At 43.5% G+C, this 19,660-nt stretch overlaps 1 protein-coding gene across 4 annotated transcripts in view; it reads left to right on the forward strand.

Moving 5' to 3' along the window:
* Positions 1-19,660, forward strand: part of ADGRL4 (adhesion G protein-coupled receptor L4) — a 167,604-nt gene that overhangs the window by 57,737 nt on the left and 90,207 nt on the right. For all 4 annotated transcript variants that reach the window (XM_077277710.1, XM_077277712.1, XM_077277713.1 and 1 more), the window contains 5 exons: positions 7,120-7,272; positions 12,390-12,536; positions 13,450-13,520; positions 16,986-17,165; positions 17,253-17,436. In XM_077277710.1, the coding sequence (XP_077133825.1) occupies positions 7,120-7,272; positions 12,390-12,536; positions 13,450-13,520; positions 16,986-17,165; positions 17,253-17,436 (735 nt within the window). The remainder of the gene's footprint in view (positions 1-7,119; positions 7,273-12,389; positions 12,537-13,449; positions 13,521-16,985; positions 17,166-17,252; positions 17,437-19,660) is intronic.

The raw sequence follows: 19,660 nt of genomic DNA on the forward strand, positions 1-19,660 counted from the left end.
ACGCCAACACTAGAAGTAGCCGGGAATCATTCCTACGTTGATTCTAGATGACACGCGCCAGCCGGAGAATCTAGCTACCCCTAGTAGAGGAAAACAAAGACCTTTCTTGCCTCCAGAGAAGGGGACCCCAAAGCTGGATAGAAGCCCCCCACAAATAATGACGGTGAGGTAAGAGGAAATGACAAACACAGAAATGAACCAGGTTTAGCACAGAGAGGCCCGCTTACTGATAGCAGAATAAAGAAAGGTAACTTATATGGTCAACAAAAACCCTATCAAAATCCACACTGGAAATTCAAGAACCCCCGAACCGTCTAACGGTCCGGGGGGAGAACACCAGCCCCCCTAGAGCTTCCAGCAAAGGTCAGGATATAGATTTGGAACAAGCTGGACAAAAATACAAAACCAAAACAAATAGCAAAAAGCAAAAGGCAGACTTAGCTGATATAACTGGAACCAGGATCAGTAGACAAGAGCACAGCAGACTAGCTCTGATAACTACGTTGCCAGGCATTGAACTGAAGGTCCAGGGAGCTTATATAGCAACACCCCTAACTAACGACCCAGGTGCGGATAAAAGGAATGACAGAAAAACCAGAGTCAAAAAACTAGTAACCACTAGAGGGAGCAAAAAGCAAATTCACAACAGTACCCCCCCCTTAGTGAGGGGTCACCGAACCCTCACCACGACCACCAGGGCGATCAGGATGAGCGGCATGAAAGGCACGAACTAAATCGGCCGCATGAACATCAGAGGCGACCACCCAGGAATTATCCTCCTGACCATAGCCCTTCCACTTGACCAGGTACTGAAGCCTCCGCCTGGAGAGGCGAGAATCCAAGATCTTCTCCACCACGTACTCCAACTCGCCCTCAACCAACACCGGAGCAGGAGGCTCAGCAGAAGGAACTACAGGCACAATGTACCGCCGCAACAAGGACCTATGAAATACATTGTGAATAGCAAACGACACAGGAAGATCCAGACGAAAAGATACAGGATTAAGGATTTCCAATATCTTGTAAGGCCCAATAAAACGAGGTTTAAATTTGGGAGAGGAGACCTTCATAGGAACAAAGCGGGAAGAAAGCCATACCAAATCCCCAACGCGTAGTCGGGGACCCACACCGCGGCGGCGGTTGGCAAAGCGCTGAGCCTTCTCCTGTGACAACTTCAAGTTGTCCACCACATGATTCCAGATCTGCTGCAACCTATCCACCACAGAATCCACCCCAGGACAGTCAGAAGGCTCCACATGACCCGAAGAAAAGCGAGGATGGAAACCAGAGTTGCAGAAAAAAGGTGAAACCAAGGTGGCGGAACTAGCCCGATTATTAAGGGCAAACTCAGCCAACGGCAAGAATGTCACCCAATCGTCCTGATCAGCAGAGACAAAACACCTCAAATAAGCCTCCAAAGTCTGATTGGTTCGCTCCGTCTGTCCATTAGTCTGAGGATGGAAAGCAGACGAAAACGACAAATCAATGCCCATCCTACTACAAAAGGATCGCCAGAACCTGGAAACGAACTGGGATCCTCTGTCTGACACAATATTCTCAGGGATGCCGTGCAAACGAACCACGTTCTGGAAAAACACAGGAACCAGATCGGAAGAGGAAGGCAGCTTAGGCAAAGGAACCAAATGGACCATCTTGGAGAAGCGATCACATATCACCCAGATAACGGACATGCCCTGAGATAGCGGAAGATCAGAAATGAAATCCATGGAGATATGTGTCCAAGGTCTCTTCGGGACAGGCAAGGGCAAGAGCAAACCGCTGGCACGAGAACAGCAAGGCTTAGCTCGAGCACAAGTCCCACAGGACTGCACAAATGACCGCACATCCCTTGACAAGGAAGGCCACCAAAAGGACCTGGCCACCAGATCTCTGGTGCCAAAAATTCCCGGGTGACCTGCCAACACCGAGGAATGAACCTCGGAAATGACTCTGCTGGTCCACTTATCCGGGACAAACAGTCTGTCAGGTGGACAAGACTCAGGCCTATCAGCCTGAAATCTCTGCAACACACGTCGCAGATCCGGAGAAATAGCTGACAAGATAACTCCATCTTTAAGAATACCAACAGGATCAGCGACTCCAGGAGCATCAGGCACAAAGCTCCTAGAAAGAGCATCGGCCTTCACATTCTTTGAACCAGGTAAATACGAGACAACAAAATCAAAGCGGGAGAAAAACAATGACCAGCGGGCCTGTCTCGGATTAAGGCGTTTAGCAGACTCGAGATACATCAGATTTTTGTGATCAGTCAAGACCACCACACGATGCTTAGCACCCTCGAGCCAATGACGCCACTCCTCAAATGCCCATTTCATGGCCAACAACTCCCGATTGCCCACATCATAATTTCGCTCGGCAGGCGAAAACTTCCTAGAGAAAAAGGCACAAGGTTTCATAACAGAGCAACCAGGGCCTCTCTGCGACAAAACGGCCCCTGCCCCAATCTCCGAAGCATCCACCTCAACCTGAAAGGGAAGTGAGACGTCAGGCTGGCACAAAACAGGCGCCGAAGTAAACCGGCGTTTCAACTCCTGGAAAGCCTCCACGGCAGCAGGAGCCCAGTTAGCTACATCGGAGCCCTTCTTGGTCATATCCGTCAAAGGTTTCACAATGCTAGAAAAATTAGCGATAAAACGACGGTAGAAGTTAGCGAAGCCCAAGAACTTCTGAAGACTCTTAACTGACGAGGGCTGAGTCCAATCAAGAATAGCTCGGACCTTGACTGGGTCCATCTCCACAGCAGAAGGGGAAAAAATGAACCCCAAAAAGGGAACCTTCTGTACACCAAAGAGACACTTTGAGCCCTTGACAAACAAAGAATTTTCACGCAAAATTTTAAAGACCAACCTGACCTGCTCCACATGCGAATCCCAATTATCAGAAAAAACCAAAATATCATCCAGATAAACAATCAAAAATTTATCCAGATACTTCCGGAAAATGTCATGCATAAAGGACTGAAAAACTGAAGGCGCATTGGAGAGCCCAAAAGGCATCACTAAGTACTCAAAATGACCTTCGGGCGTATTGAATGCGGTTTTCCATTCATCACCTTGCTTAATGCGCACAAGGTTGTACGCACCACGAAGGTCTATCTTGGTGAACCACTTGGCACCCTTAATCCGGGCAAACAAGTCAGACAACAGCGGTAAAGGATACTGAAATTTGACAGTGATCTTATTTAAAAGCCGATAATCAATACAAGGTCTCAAAGATCCGTCCTTTTTTGCCACAAAAAAGAATCCCGCACCAAGAGGGGAAGAAGACGGACAAATATGTCCTTTCTCCAGAGACTCCTTGATATATGAACGCATAGCGGTATGTTCAGGTACCGACAGATTAAACAGTCTTCCCTTAGGAAATTTACTGCCTGGGATCAAATCTATAGCACAGTCACAGTCCCTATGAGGAGGCAGTGCACTGGACTCAGACTCACTGAAGACATCCTGATAATCAGACAAATACTCCGGAACTTCCGAAGGCGTAGAAGAAGCAATAGACACAGGCAGGGAATCCCCATGAATACCACGACAGCCCCAACTTGAGACTGACATAGCCTTCCAGTCCAGGACTGGATTATGGGTCTGTAACCATGGCAGCCCTAAAACAACCAAATCATGCATTTTATGTAAAACCAGGAAACGTATCACCTCGCGGTGTTCAGGAGTCATGCACATGGTAACCTGTGTCCAATACTGCGGTTTATTTGCTGCCAATGGTGTAGCATCAATACCCCTAAGAGGAATAGGATTTTCTAATGGTTCAAGAGTAAATCCACAGCGCTTAGCAAATGAGAGATCCATGAGACTCAGGGCAGCACCTGAATCTACAAACGCCATGACAGGATAAGATGACAGTGAGCAAATCAAAGTTACAGACAGAATAAATTTAGGTTGCAAATTACCAACGGTGACAGGACTAACAACCTTAGCTATACGTTTAGAGCATGCTGAGATAACATGTGTAGAATCACCACAGTAGTAGCACAAGCCATTCCGGCGTCTATGAATTTTCCGCTCATTTCTAGTCAGGATTCTATCACATTGCATTAAATCAGGTGTCTGTTCAGACAACACCATGAGGGAATTTGCGGTTTTTCTATCACATTGCACCGAATTAGGTGTCTGTTCAGACAACACCATGAGGGAATTTGCGGTTTTGCGCTCCCGCAACCGCCGGTCAATTTGAATAGCCAGTGCCATAGTATCATTCAGACCTGTGGGAATGGGAAAACCCACCATAACATTCTTAATGGCTTCAGAAAGGCCATTTCTAAAATTAGCGGCCAGTGCACACTCGTTCCAATGTGTCAGCACGGACCATTTCCGAAATTTTTGGCAATACACTTCAGCCTCGTCCTGCCCCTGAGACATAGCCAGCAAGGCCTTTTCTGCCTGAATCTCAAGATTGGGTTCCTCATAAAGTAAACCGAGCGCCAGAAAAAACGCATCAAGATCAGCCAATGCCGGATCTCCTGGCGCCAGCGAAAAAGCCCAATCCTGAGGGTCGCCCCGTAAGAACGAAATAACAATTTTTACTTGCTGAGCAGAATCTCCAGATGAACAGGGTCTCAGGGACAAAAACAATTTACAATTATTCACGAAATTCCTAAACTTAAACCTGTCTCCGGAAAACAGTTCAGGAATCGGTATTTTAGGTTCTGACCTAGGATTTCTGATAACATAGTCTTGTATGCCCTGCACACGAGTAGCCAGCTGGTCCACACTTGTAATCAAGGTCTGGACATTCATGTCTGCAGCAAGCATAGCCACTCTGAGGTAAAGGGGAAGAAAAAAAAAAAAAAAACTCAGAATCTTCTTTCTTATAATCCCTCTTCTGCAATGCATTAAACATTTAATACTGGCCTGGCAAACTGTTATGACCCCAATGGCGAAGGTCTCAGAGGAACGTGGAAGTCTGCAGAATACAAAAATCCAGCTCATAGGGCAGTGGTAACTGGGTTGACCATATATCTACTCCTAACGCCAACACTAGAAGTAGCCGGGGATCATTCCTACGTTGATTCTAGATGACACGCGCCAGCCGGAGAATCTAGCTACCCCTAGTAGAGGAAAACAAAGACCTTTCTTGCCTCCAGAGAAGGGGACCCCAAAGCTGGATAGAAGCCCCCCACAAATAATGACGGTGAGGTAAGAGGAAATGACAAACACAGAAATGAACCAGGTTTAGCACAGAGAGGCCCGCTTACTGATAGCAGAATAAAGAAAGGTAACTTATATGGTCAACAAAAACCCTATCAAAATCCACACTGGAAATTCAAGAACCCCCGAACCGTCTAACGGTCCGGGGGGAGAACACCAGCCCCCCTAGAGCTTCCAGCAAAGGTCAGGATATAGATTTGGAACAAGCTGGACAAAAATACAAAACCAAAACAAATAGCAAAAAGCAAAAGGCAGACTTAGCTGATATAACTGGAACCAGGATCAGTAGACAAGAGCACAGCAGACTAGCTCTGATAACTACGTTGCCAGGCATTGAACTGAAGGTCCAGGGAGCTTATATAGCAACACCCCTAACTAACGACCCAGGTGCGGATAAAAGGAATGACAGAAAAACCAGAGTCAAAAAACTAGTAACCACTAGAGGGAGCAAAAAGCAAATTCACAACAGCCAACATCACAACCAAGAAAGCCATGGCTGCCATCACAACTGGGGCCACCATAATAATCATGAAGACCATAGCCACCATAACAACCAGGGCCGACATCCCAACCAGGAAAACCATGGCTGCCATCACAACCAAGAAAATCATGGCTGCCATCACACCCAAGAAAACCATGGCTGCCATCACAACCAAGAAAACCATGGCTGCCATCAAAACCAAGAAAACCATGGCTGCCATCAAAAACAAGAAAACCACAGCTGCTATCATAACTGGGGTCACCATAATAATCAGGAAGACCATATATTGTTTTATGGAAAAACTTTGTAACATATTTCAATCTCCAGAATTATCAAGGATTTTGGGTGATCCGAAAATAATGTGTGATATAATCTGCACCTTCATGCGGAGAAATCCCTACTGGGTACTCTATGAAACACTGGATTATTTGTGTCTCAAGTGAATTTTTAAGATTTTTTTTCTAGAAACGAATAAATCTTTTGAAATTAGAATTTGCTAATTTTGGTGAATTTTTCCCAAATATTTGATTTGCGACAAATGGATTCACCACAAATTGCAAGTTTTCCAATTGCCCTGAAAAGCAGTATAACACTCGGAGGTCTCCCAGGACTTCATCCAATCCCTTTTCAAGCTCTTTAATGCAATCAGCCTTGTTATATCCAAGTGACTTAAAGGGAATCTATCCCCAGGTTTTTGCTATAAATTCTTATGGCAGCAGGATGTAGGGGTGGAGACCCTGATTCCAGCGATGTGTCACTTACTGGGCTGTTTGCTGTAGTTTCAATAAAATCTCGGTTTTCTCAGCAGGAGATTATCACTGTAGGACTTGTTGCCTCATGCCATGTAGTCCTCCTGCTCTGTATAACCCTGCCCCCACCACTGATTGGCAGGTTTCTGCTTATGCATAATGTACGCAGAAAACTGTCAATCAATGATGCTGGAGAGGTTAGACAGAGCTCAGCATTCATAGAACTGGGAAATGTGCAGCAGCGAAATCAAGGAATATTATCAAAACTGCAGCAAGCAGCCCAATAAGGGATATAAAAAATGCTAACTGCAAAGCTTCTCTGTATGGCCACTGCAACTTACAGATGATGCAAAGGTAATGCCCCATCTCATAATGGCAACTGTCTGATTATATTTGCTGTCCTTCGTTTGGATTTGGATATTAGGATGTTCCAGCACTTATAGTGCTGGCAGAATTCTGACAGAATATGTCTAAAGAAAATGAGTAGATGACAAGTGTGGTGGTATTATATGGCCAGTGTAAGGCACAATATTTGGAAGGTTATACTCTATATCTGGACAACTAAAGTTTCCACTAATCTTGATCCAGCCATAAAGGATCAAACACACTTAATTTATTTATTTTCTTTAAAATTGAGCTCGAAATTTAAAAAAAAGAAAAGTATACACCGGTTTATTTTAAAAAAATATTGCATTATTTTTTTCAGATGATAACGAATGTCAGAATGCCACGTACATCTGCGGAGATCATGCGAACTGCACCAACACCAAGGGCAGCTACTTCTGCATGTGTGCGCCGGGCTACGCGTCCAGCAGCGGCACCGAGAGATTTATGACCAATGATGGAACGTTCTGCCGGGGTAAGCGGCCATCTATATTTCATAAGTCTCCTGCACATTTGTCCTTTCTGATCCATGTTTCAGCTGATCAATTATTAATCTTAATTAATACGTTTATTAATATTATCCAATCCAATTTTATGGTGGGAGCCTGGAACAAATGAGCAGAGGGGGAGCGATGTATCACCACGTCGGATACATTGACATTCCGAGCAGCGTCTTTATGGGTCTTTCATAAATCGGCTGCTTTTTTGCATCAATGTTGCAGCGGGTTTGCACATGAAAGGCGTTAGAAAGTGACACCATTGTACACTGCGAGCGCCGTTAATATTTTACAATTGAGGCCTTTGAAGTGAGACGTTGCAGCACATCTGGAGGACAGATGGTATTCTTATCACATGATATGTTCTATTTTGCTAATGCATTAAGATCCGCTCCTCCGAGTGTTGGCACGGCAATTCAATATTAACAGTGCTCACATCAAGAGAAAAAAGTCCAAACTTCATATTTTATAAAACCAAGAACTTCATCAATAATTGACTGGTAATAGCAGCTTTCTGCATCCCAAATCCCCCGCAGTCAGAGCATTGTTATCTGATTGATACTTTTTATTTTATTTTTTGCTGTCATGTAGCTAAACAATGAGTAGAAATTTTGTTAGAAGCAAGCAAGGACACCGATGTAGCAGAGCTGAATGTGTCGCCCAGCACAGCTCATCATTATTACTCACATGTATTAAAGGGAACCTGACCGTTTCCCTGGTCCCCCGGAGACCCCCAGGGAAGCAGCAGTGACGCCCCCCCACCCTCCCAAACTGCATGCATGGGCCTCCAGGTCTCTGACATCTAACTCCATCCTCACTTTATATATTTTCTATCTGTTGATGATTTCCATGGAAATTAGAGTTTCAATTCACATGAATATGTGTCGATAAGTGCTCTGGGTGTCACAGAGCACTTCCCAAGCTTCTGCCCTCCAGGGCTGTTTCTCCGCCCAGCAGCGCCGCTCACTGTCTGATTTCCTTTCCTGACTTCTCAGACCGCGAGCTATTAATCAATCTTAGAAGCTGGTGCTGGGTGGGGAAACAGATTTTGGTTATCGGAGCTCAGGAAGTGCTCTGTCACACCCGGAGCACTTAACACTTTATTTGCATGTTAATTAAAATTCTAATTTCTTGTAAATGCAGCAACAGATAGAAGATATCAAGGTGTCAGTGGATTTCATTTTCAGAGACCTGCATGCACCTACCTGCGATTTAAATTTACTAAGAAATTCCCTTTAAATTAGGATTACACTATAGCTTTATAGTATTTGGTAGATTCTGTTTTGCCAAGTCTTAAAGGGCTAGTTCCAGTGGCAGACATCTTTGATTAATGACATGCAGAACGTTTGGAAGAACTGTGTATTTCTTACCTATGGTGGCAGGAAAATCGATATCAGCACTTTGCAAATCATTTTATTGTTTCTTAATGGGGAAAACTATTTACACCCAACTCCGCCGATGCGCAATAGTTCACGCTCCTCGCGACAGGGCGGAAATGAGTTGGCCGGCAAAGATGACACATTCCAGGATAAAGTATAATAGTGACACCATAAAAAAAGGGGAAATGGGGGAAGGTGACGGGACGGAGTGCTGGAGAACGCGGCCATCCGGATCCCCATACTGACGGATTCCAGCCCTCCGAGCCCGGCATTAATGGGTGGCCGTCCTTCATCCCTGCGCCCATAAACATCTTCATTAAGGTCTCGGGCCGTCTGGTTTCTTACGAGTTCAAAGTGACTTCATTACCGGCTGCAGACTGCACTTCATCCTCACAAAGCAAAACCCATAGTTTATCGATGCGAGGCCGGCGCAGTCCGGTGCGTTCTGTACGTCGCCATTCACCGTCCCGCTACGACCATTCGAAGAGTGGAAATATCTAACCATCCTGAAAGTCTCCATGGTCCAGAAATACTGTGAGAATGTGAACATATTACAGAAGAAAACCCGTAATCCTCCGCATTTCAGGTGGAAAAATCCTTAATCATGGCTGAAAGCAGTAAACCATGCAGCAGAGCTGAGTACGGAATTAACGAGGACCTTGTCATAAATATATAAGTAATGTACCTGGTGTAAACGCCGCTGTTCTCCTGAATCCGGCGATGTCTTTCTTTTGTTCCTGCTCCTCTCCGTTCCTGAGCTATGGCCTCCTCTTCTCTGTGTATAAATCTAGTGTTAGCCAAATGGGTGTGGTCTTCAGCTCTTCCTTGGAGTAGTTTTTAAGTTTGTGCCCACTTGGCCAACAAGATTATACATACAATCATGCAATAGTGTTGTTCACCAAATGGGTGTGGTCCCCAGCTCTTACCTGCAGTAGTTTTTTTTTTTTTTAAGTCTACGCCCACTTGGCTAACAAAACTATATTTGTAATCACACAATAATGTTGTTATCAAAATGGGTGTGGTCCCAAGCTCTTCCATGAAGTATTTTTAAGTGTGCGCCCACTTGGTAACAAGACTATATTTATAACCACAGAATATTATTGTTATCGAATTGGGTGTTGTCCCAAGCTCTTCCATGCAGTATTATTTATTTTTAAGTCTACGCCCACTTGGCTAACAAGACAATAGTTATAAGCAAAGGAAAAACGGTCGATATCTCGGGAACGGAGAGGAGCAGGAACAAAAGAAAAACATCGCCGGATTCAGGAGAACGGCGGCGTTTACACCAGATAAAATATATTACATATTTGTGGCGAGTGACGGGTCCTCATTAATCAAAGTTCTAAAACAAATTCAGCTCTGTGTTGCCTAAATTGTAAGTTATTTTCATTGCGGCTCGTAATACCGTTCCTGCCATAGAAACAGGAGAAGAAAAGTGCGACTCAGTCCTTCAGCTCAACGCTCGGAAAATCCTGAAATGATCCAGACTGTTATTTTTGTTACTCGGCTTTTAATGCAGTTGAGCTGGAAAATATGAATAAATAGTTTGTTTTAATGGGAGTTTTAGATGCAGAGCTGCAGTCATTGTAAGTCCTAATGACTCACTGTACAGAGAGTTTCCTGTGAGAGGAAGCCCCCAAATTATTGACATTCCTCCACAGAAACCGAAAAATATTCCAGGCTTAATTTTACATTGAGTCTTTCCAGTAAACATTAATGAAAGATCATTTTTCCCTAAAAATTAGAGCAGCGGCCCCTGTTGTGTGAGCATTTGTCACTGTCAATCACTGACTGCGGCATTCAAGTGCCCGATCGAGGGGCCGGAGCCAAGTGAGGGCCCGATGCTTCTTTCTTGATCCGAATATATGGTATATAAATAGTTAACTTTAAATTGTTCCATAATTTATTTCATCATTTGATACTGTATATTGTGCAACTGATCACATGTAAAATGTAAATAACAATATTTAAAAAATACTAGATATAAAAAATTAAAACTCCTAAAAGTTCAAGTCACCCCTCAAAAAATAAGAAAATACATAAAAAATAATTATATTTGCTATTGCCGCATCTATAAAAGTACGATCTTTCAAAATGTAAAATATAGAATTATTTTAAACTCCATACCGAAACATCGCATCACCAAAAAATTAAATAAAAAGTGATCAGAAAGTTGAATGTATCCCAAAATGGGGCCGGTAAGAACATCAACTCGCCCCTCAAAACACAAGTCCTCGTAACAACTCTATCAGTAAAATAAGTAGAGTAACAAAAAGCAAAGTGTTTTTACAAAGTTCAATTTTTATTAAAGCAGTAAAATACTCTAAAAAATATATAAAATAAACAAATTTTGAATAATTAAAAAAAAAAACCAACATAAAAATACTATACAAATTTAGTATCGATGCAAGAAAACTTGGAGAATCAAAATCTACGGTAACTCCCCCCCCCATCATCAAAACGAGAGAATTTCCTTTCCTTTCACTTAGAATTTTGTTCTTGTTTTCCGTTAAATAAAGTAATGCAAATGTTGTCTTTCAAAACTACAAAAAAAGTTATCAGTCTAGAAAGAAGGGGAGGAAAAAATAAAAGCACAAAGCAGATTTGTTCATAAAATGGGTAAAGGGGGTTTATAAGATTGATACAAAGTTTTTACGATTATTCGCAGGATGTTTTTGCTTGTACAGTTGTCACTCATTCATGTACATTAGGGCTAAGATGCAACTGCGGCAACAGACCATGGATGAGGGTGGCGGCTTTTAATTTATTCATAGCCCCAAAGTATCTCTCTAAATACAAATAACACTAGGATTTGGCTTCATATAGTGTCAGTATGTGACCGGCAGGCTGAAAAAGGTTTATGACCATATGCTCAGTGTTACAATAAAATTTCTACATTTCCCACACCTACAAACAAGAAAGCCTAAGTGTCTTATGATAGTATCTCTTTCATGAAATTTGATTGAAATACTTTTCATTTTGGGAGAGGAAGGGTCCAAGGTCTAAGCTTAAAGCCCGTTCCTCACATGGAATGCTGTGCTTGCCCGCATCCTCCACCATCTGCAGAGTTCAGTGTGAAATGTTTGTTGACTGAGGGCTTTTCACATTTTCTACTTGTAGATTCCGATTCCACTTTTTCTCCAGACAAATTGTCATGATGTATCCTGGCAGCTTTAATAAACCTCGACCATTTTTCTCTCATTATTAAACCAATCTATCTCCATATTTTATGTGAGTTTGTCTATTTGTTTGCGATTTATCATCCGGCTCGGTCTACAATTACGCACCAATAACCGCATGTGACAACTCATAAGAAAAACTTCCTACTTAGCCTAAGTTATGGATTTTCCTATTCTAATTACAAACATGAGTAAGTAGAAACATCTTTTCAGGTAATTTATGAGGGAAGTATATTGGTGTCAGCAGCTGAATTCAGCGATATCTAAAAATGTTTCATTCTTCTCCTTATCCTCTTGAAACAGAATATTGTGATGTGGAAACATTTAATTGTTTCGTTACTTTTTTTTTTTTCTAATCTACGCCTCGTTGACAGAGGGAGAAACACGAAATTATCTCACCGATGATGTTTCTTATTTTATGTTACAAAAATTGCAATTCTGGGTTCTTGCTACCAGGCGTTGACAACCAAGGAGGACCAGGGGGGCTTACGATCTGTAAATATGTCATTAAACTCCGATTTGACATGGTATTTGCAGATATAGATGAATGCATTGAAAACAAGTGTGGCGACCACGCTCAGTGTGAGAATGCGGCCGGAGGGTACAATTGCTCATGCCTGAAAGGTTATCACTCGTCCTCAGGAAGTTTGCACTTTAAAGCAAATGATGGGACTTACTGTCAAGGTAAGTGCTGGAAATAATAATCCGTCCTTTAATGTCACTTAATTGCTACATCAACTTTACAAAGAGAGGATTTTTCCTCCAGGTAACATTCTGGATAATTACATTTAAAAAGTATAATAGGTAACAAAAAGGTATTATTGCACTTTCCGAAATAGTTTTAATTGTGTTTTGTAGGAAAATATTTATATAAGAAAGTAGAGAAGGCTAATGAGAAGTGAAATCTGTCAGAACTGTGTTTTGCAGGAAATTATTATGGTGCAGGCCAAGTTGAGCAAGCGTGTCTACTCTTAGGTTCGCTATAATTACGATCTGCTAACACTCATACAGTGGAGCCATATGTCCAAAGCCTGTGAAGAGGGACACGGGATTCCTAAAATTCCATGTGCAGCCATATGGTGCCATCGTGTAGCATCACATTATGGAAATACTGTTTTATAGGATACTATTTTTTATCTCCCTTTTTCTATCATTTGCACCATTTTTGGTTCAGATTTTCAGGCCATTCTTTTATTTAGTGGTCTGTAGAGATTTTGTCTAGTCCTGATTTCCATGATCTTTACAGATTTCACACATGGATTATGAAATCATTGTAGAAATGAGGAAACAAGCATAAAAAATGCCTGTAATTCCATAGCTATCCACTGGGTGCGCTGTTACATTTACTTATGCTCGTCACCAGTGATTATATTCATGAGATCGTCTGCTCAATGCGCCACCTGGTGGCAACACTTTTAAGTGCAATTTTATAACATTTTACACAATTAACTTACTGTTAATGTATGGGAAACTGTGCAATATGTAATATAATGCAGCACTAACTTTATTAACACTTTGAACACTACCGTCCTTAATTAATCAGCATTATGGTATTTAGTATTCTAGAGATTATTTTTCATCTTTTTTTTATTTATAGAAAATATAAAGATTAAGTGTCATCTGGATGATCAGTGCATCTCTGCAAACATTAACCACACAATTAGCAAGGTACGTAGAGCTGAGGATATTGTGTAGGAGTTTTGAGCTTCCGGACGTTCTTGGTGATTAGTTTGTAAATAAAAGCTTCACACCCCACGGATGACACGCTAAAGGCTGGAGGCGTCTCCCAGCCTCCATATATGACATAACTATATTCATAAAGTGACTTTTGAGTTTGGGAAAAATATCCTTAATTCTTTAAGTACACAGACGTTTTTCATTTTTGCTCTTTCCTTTTATTTCAAGAGCCAGATTTTTTTTTTTTTCCATTGACATGGCCGTCTGAGGGTTGGCTTATAGCCAGTTAAGTTGTAGTTTTCAATAACACCATTCACTTTTCCATGTAATGTTCTGTCATTCATAGTCTGTTAAAAATAACATTAAAGCAAGATTCTCCAGATCAGTATGATTACAGTGATAAAAAGGGTTGGGTTTTTTTTTTAGTAGTTATTCATAAAAAACGCTGTGTGTATATATAGCATATGTAGTGTGTGTATATATCATAGGCAGTGTGTGTATATAGCATAGCTTGTGTGTGTATATAGCATAGATTGTGTGTATGTAGCATAGGCAGTGTGAGTATATAGCATAGGCAGGGTGGGTGTATAGCATAAAGATGTATATATATCATAGATTGTGTGTATGTAGTGTGTGTGTATATATAGCATAGGCAGTGTGTGTATATAGCATAGCTTGTGTGTGTATATATAGCATAGATTGTGTGTATGTATATAGCATAGATTGTGTGTATATATAGCATAGGCAGTGTGTGTATATAGCATAGCTTGTGTGTGTATATAGCATAGACTGTTTCACATCACCTGCGGCTATATTCAGGTGTTTGGATGGGAGCAGTCCTCCATTTTCCATTTTCCTGTATGACATGAGCCTTTTCTTGCCTTCCCCTCTTTGCAGACAATTCACCTGACTTTATCCAGGGTCGGCCTTCTTTTAGCTCTGGCACCCGATGATATGTAATGCTCACCTGGCTGTCAGGGAGGGGGTACAGCACCTACATTTCACTGTATCGACATGTCTGATTATATCCGCTGATGTAAATGTGGCACCCCAGGAGTTCGGGTACCACAGTAGTGCTGCCTTCCTCTCGGGGAGGGTAGTGCTATGCCTGGAAACAAGAGGGATCTCTTTGGCAGGTAAATCACACATACAACACCTTCTGAATCCAAGCCAGGAGGGGGAGCTCAAAACCCTGTTTTAGGGCAGCTTCCCTGGATAAAGATCCTGGTTTGGAGGAGGAGCTAGTTTTGTCTGGATCAGACAGTCTTGAGAGCAGACAGGAAAGGAGCAGAGGAGAGATTTCAGGGCTACAGTGGGCCTCTGAGGAGCCAAAGTGCAGAAACCAGGTATCGGGAGCCCGAGGCTAGAGTGGAACTGCAGGACACCTAGCAGAACCGGAGGGCACAGAACTATACATATACTGCCCAAATTAAGCCTGTGATACAGCAGCGCCCTGGAGCCTGGAGTCACCGTGCAGAGACCCCAGAAGGAATGGCTCAAGCTGCCTGCCATACAGGTACCTGTCCCAGGACAGGGGAAAGAACCAGGACCTTGTTAGGACATTACAGACAGCAAGGGACTATAGCAAACACGCAGTGGAAGGCTCCCAACCTCACTTGCCAAGGGGATTCCACTTGTTTCTGGGCTGCCTGGACTCCTAATGTACCTGTTGCCGGTACCCTGGACTGTGGCCTGCCAACCACAGTAAACCAGGTAAAGACTTTACAACTTGTGTTCTTTACTCATTGACCGGCAAATGCCATCATGACCATACACTCTAGGACCCCTGGGGACCCCGCTTCACCTATGGGAAGCATCACCATCATTGCTGCAACAACATCCCCAGAGGACCCTTTTAAAGCAGCGTCAGTCCCACTATTGACCGAACACCGCAGGTGGCGTCACAACAGACTTAAGGTACCTTCACACTAAACGATTTACCAACGATCACGACCAGCGATACGACCTGGCCGTGATCGTTGGTAAGTCGTTGTGTGGTCGCTGGGGAGCTGTCACACAGATAGCTCTCCAGCGACCAACGATGCCGAAGTCCCCGGGTAACCAGGGTAAACATCGGGTTACTAAGCGCAGGGCCGCGCTTAGTAACCCGATGTTTACCCTGGTTACCATTGTAAATGTAAAAAAAAAAACACTACATACTTACATTCCGGTGTCCGTCAGGTCCCTTGCCGTCTGCTTCCCGCACTGACTGTGTCAGTGCCGGCCGTAAAGCACAGCACAGCGGTGACGTCACCGCTGTGCTCTGCTTTTACTTTACGGCCGGCACTCACAGTCAGTGCGGGAAGCGGACGGCGGGGGACGTGTGACAGACAGCAGAAGGTGAGTATGTACTGTTTGTTTTTTTTACTTTTACAATGGTAACCAGGGTAAATATTGGGTTACTAAGCGCGGCCCTGCGCTTAGTAACCCGATATTTACCCTGGTTACCATTATAAAACATCGCTGGTATCGTTGCTTTTGCTGTCAAACACAACGATACACGCCGATCTGACGACCAAATAAAGTTCTGAACTTTCAGCAACGACCAGCGATATCACAGCAGGATCCAGATCGCTGCTGCGTGTCAAACACAACGATATCGCTATCCAGGACGCTGCAACGTCACGGATCGCTATCGTTATCGTTGCAAAGTCGCTTAGTGTGAAGGTACCTTTATTCACAATTCCCCTTAAAGACCGTTACCTTTTACAGTGAGTCCCAGGGCCATGGACCGGATCGCAGCCACCGTGACATCCCCTTTAATAGCCGACCGGACCCGGTACCGAGTACCCTGCCCCGGTGGGTGACTCATAAACATGTCAGGAGCCATTCAACAAAGTGGCAAGGAAGCTTGTTTGTCGGGTGACTGGGTCGTTGATCTCGCGACAGTAATCACCGATATCTGCAGCACATTGTCCCATGTAAACAGGTGATGTGCTGCCGATAGCTGGATACTGTGTACAGAGGACACAGTGATTATTAGTCATTGCTCAGCCACCATCACCGCTCGTCGGCCATGTGAACGGTCCCGTAAACGACTTGTACATAAGCGCTCATTTAGTGGCCCGGGATTGGCAGTGTAAGTGTGCTTGGTGCAGTGTAAGTGTGCTTGGTGCAATACTTTAGCATTTGGGGCCCCTCTTTTACCTTTGCCCAGGGCCACATTTTGCCTGGAGCCAGCCTTGCTGCTATCGCTGATCATCACTACATGAAATGAACTCACCTGTTGGGATTGGAGATCTCTCTGATCCCGTCATTTCTCCGAGTGATAAGAAGAGCTTCCAATCGATCATCCATGGCTGAGCCGATCATTGGTGAATGGTAATGAATGTGATTACATGTGGGTGTCTGCAGAGTAATAAAGAACCTCCAGACTTCCCGGATTCCTACGCTGCGATCCCGACGTTGCGAATTGCAGCAATCCGGCTTCCGCTCATCTCTCCGTCTCTAATTTAGGTCAACACCATCAAGGAGCCAATAGCAATTCTACAAGAGATTCAGAGAAGTACGACACGAGAGCTGCTGCCTGTGGATGTGATTTCCTACGTTGAAGTGCTCGCCGCTTCTTCTCCGCTGCTAGGCACTTTAAATAAGACGGCGCCAAACAAAGAGGCTCTCACTAATACCACCATTACCGTAAGTGATTCAGACTTGACATGCCTGTGCATAAAGAGTGAATAGTCAGTGGCAGCGTGCGCCGTAATCGGGTCTTTCTTCCTTCAGACTTTTGTGAACACTGTGAACAACCTTGTTGAAAAGGATAAAATTTCAGTTTGGAAAAAGTTAACAGAAGAGAAGAGAAAGAAAAGTTTAACCAAACTTCTGCACACAACCGAGCAGCTGGCGCTAGAGATGTCTGAGAACTTCCAAAGAACAACCCAGGTCAACGTTGACGCCAGTGATATGGGTGAGGGAAAAAGGCTCCTTCCTTATACCAAACTTTGTTACTTTTTTAATAACGTCACATCTACGTATCTATGTTTCTGTCTGTCTATATTACTTTGAAAAATGATTCATACCCTGTGAACTTTACCACATTTTTCCACATTACACCCACAAATATAAATATTTTATTTGGATTTTATGTGATACTCAGTGGCAAGTATTTGTGAAGTGTAAAATGGTAAATGGTTTTCAAAATATTATATGAATCCCAAAATTATTACTTACATTTGTACTCAGCCCGCTGTAGTCTGATGCCCGTAAATTAAATCCTGATTGACCGATTGCCCCCAGAAGTCACATCATTAGTACATTGGGTCCACCTGGGCGTGATTTTCTTCTCAGTATAACTACAGCTGTTCAGTGAAGACCTCAGAGGTTTGTGCGAGAACATTAGGGATCAAACAGCATCATGAAAACCAAGGAGCTCACCAGACAGGTCAGGGATAAAGTTGTGGAGAAAAGTAAAACAGCGTAAGGTTTAAAAAAAAAAAAAAATAGCCCAAGCTCTGAACATCTCATGGAGCACTGTTCAATCCATCATCCAAAAATGGGAGGAGTATGGCACAAGTGCAGAGCTACCAACACATGGCCGTCCACCTAACCTGATATCCTAAGCAAGGAGAGCACTAATTAGAGATGCAGTCATGAGACCCATGGTCACTGGAGGAGCTGCGGAGGTCCACAGCTCAGGTGGAAGAATCTGTCTACAGAACAACTCTTAATCGTTTACTCGTTAAATCTGGCCTTTATGGAGGGTGATAAGAAGAAATCATCTTTGAAAGCCATGACAAGTCCTGCTTGCAGTTTGAAAAAATCCATGTAGGGGACACAGCGAGCATTTGGAAAAAAGGGCTCTGATCACACAAGACCACAGAAGAACTTTTTAAGCAAAATGCAAAAATGCTATGCGTGGTGGAGAACTAAGACTGCACATCACCCTGAAAACACTATCCCCACCATCACACATGGTGGTGACAGGATCATGCAGTGGGAAGGCTTTTCTTCAGCAGGGGGAGGGAAGCTGGTCAGAGAGGATGAGAAGATGGATGGAGCTAAATACAGGGCAATCCTTGATGAGAACCTGTTAGAGGCTGCAGAAGACTTGGGACTTGGGCATAGGTTCACAATCCAGAAGGACAACGACTCTCATCATCCTGCCAGAGCTACAGTGGAGGCCCAGTCACAGTCCAGACCCAAATCCCAGTGAATATGTGACGTGAAAATTGATGATCACAGACGTCTCCATCCAATCTCACTGAGGGGGCAAAGAAAAAGGGGCAAAATGTCACCTCTAGATGTGCAAAGCTGGAGAGACAGACCCCAATAGACTGCAGAAGAGAAAGCTGGAGAGACAGAGCCCAAAAGACTGCAGAAGAGAAAGCTGGAGAGACAGACCCCAATAGACTGCAGAAGAGAAAGCTGGAGAGACAGACCCCAATAGACTGCAGAAGAGAAAGCTGGAGAGACAGACCCCAATAGACTGCAGAAGAGAAAGCTGGAGAGACAGAGCCCAAAAGACTGCAGCAGTGCCTGTAGAGAAAGGAGGTCCTACAAAGTGGACTCAGGGGGCTGAATACAAATGCACGGCACAATGTTCAGATTTATATAATAACTAGAAAACCTCGTATCATTTCCTGTACACGTCACAAATACTTGTTACTCTGTGTTGGTCTCACAGAAAATCCCAATAAAATACATTTAAGTTTGTGAATATAATGTGAAAAAATATGAAAAGGTTCTCGGGGTATGAAGACTTTTTTTCAAGGCACAGTATGTACATTTTTATGACAGTGATTTTATATCTCGGCCTCTCAGGGCCTCCATTAGAAGCCGTCACCACAGTATCATTATCTCGGGGTCATTTTCAGGCTTCATATGCAGAAAATAGAAAGTGACACAGAAATCATTTGCTTTTGCCAAGTCCTGATTCGGGGAGTTATCGGGTGATTATAGAAATACTGTGGATTTTCAGTGTAAAGAGTCCAAGACGGCAGATTTTCCAAATGCCTCCAATTTTATATTGCCTGGTAATCCGTAGAAATAACACGGCTGAGGAGCGGCTCATGGGGTCACATCGGGATGTGTCCAGTACGGGCCGCGGCTGCGTCTTTGTTTTCCTTCAGGCGTATCACCATAACTACAGATTGGGCCCTAATCTCTGGTGATGGGAGAGCGGAGGTTAGCGA

The sequence above is a fragment of the Ranitomeya variabilis genome, chromosome 8, assembly GCF_051348905.1.
Source record: "Ranitomeya variabilis isolate aRanVar5 chromosome 8, aRanVar5.hap1, whole genome shotgun sequence".
In the NCBI taxonomy this organism is placed as follows: Eukaryota; Metazoa; Chordata; class Amphibia; order Anura; family Dendrobatidae; genus Ranitomeya; species Ranitomeya variabilis.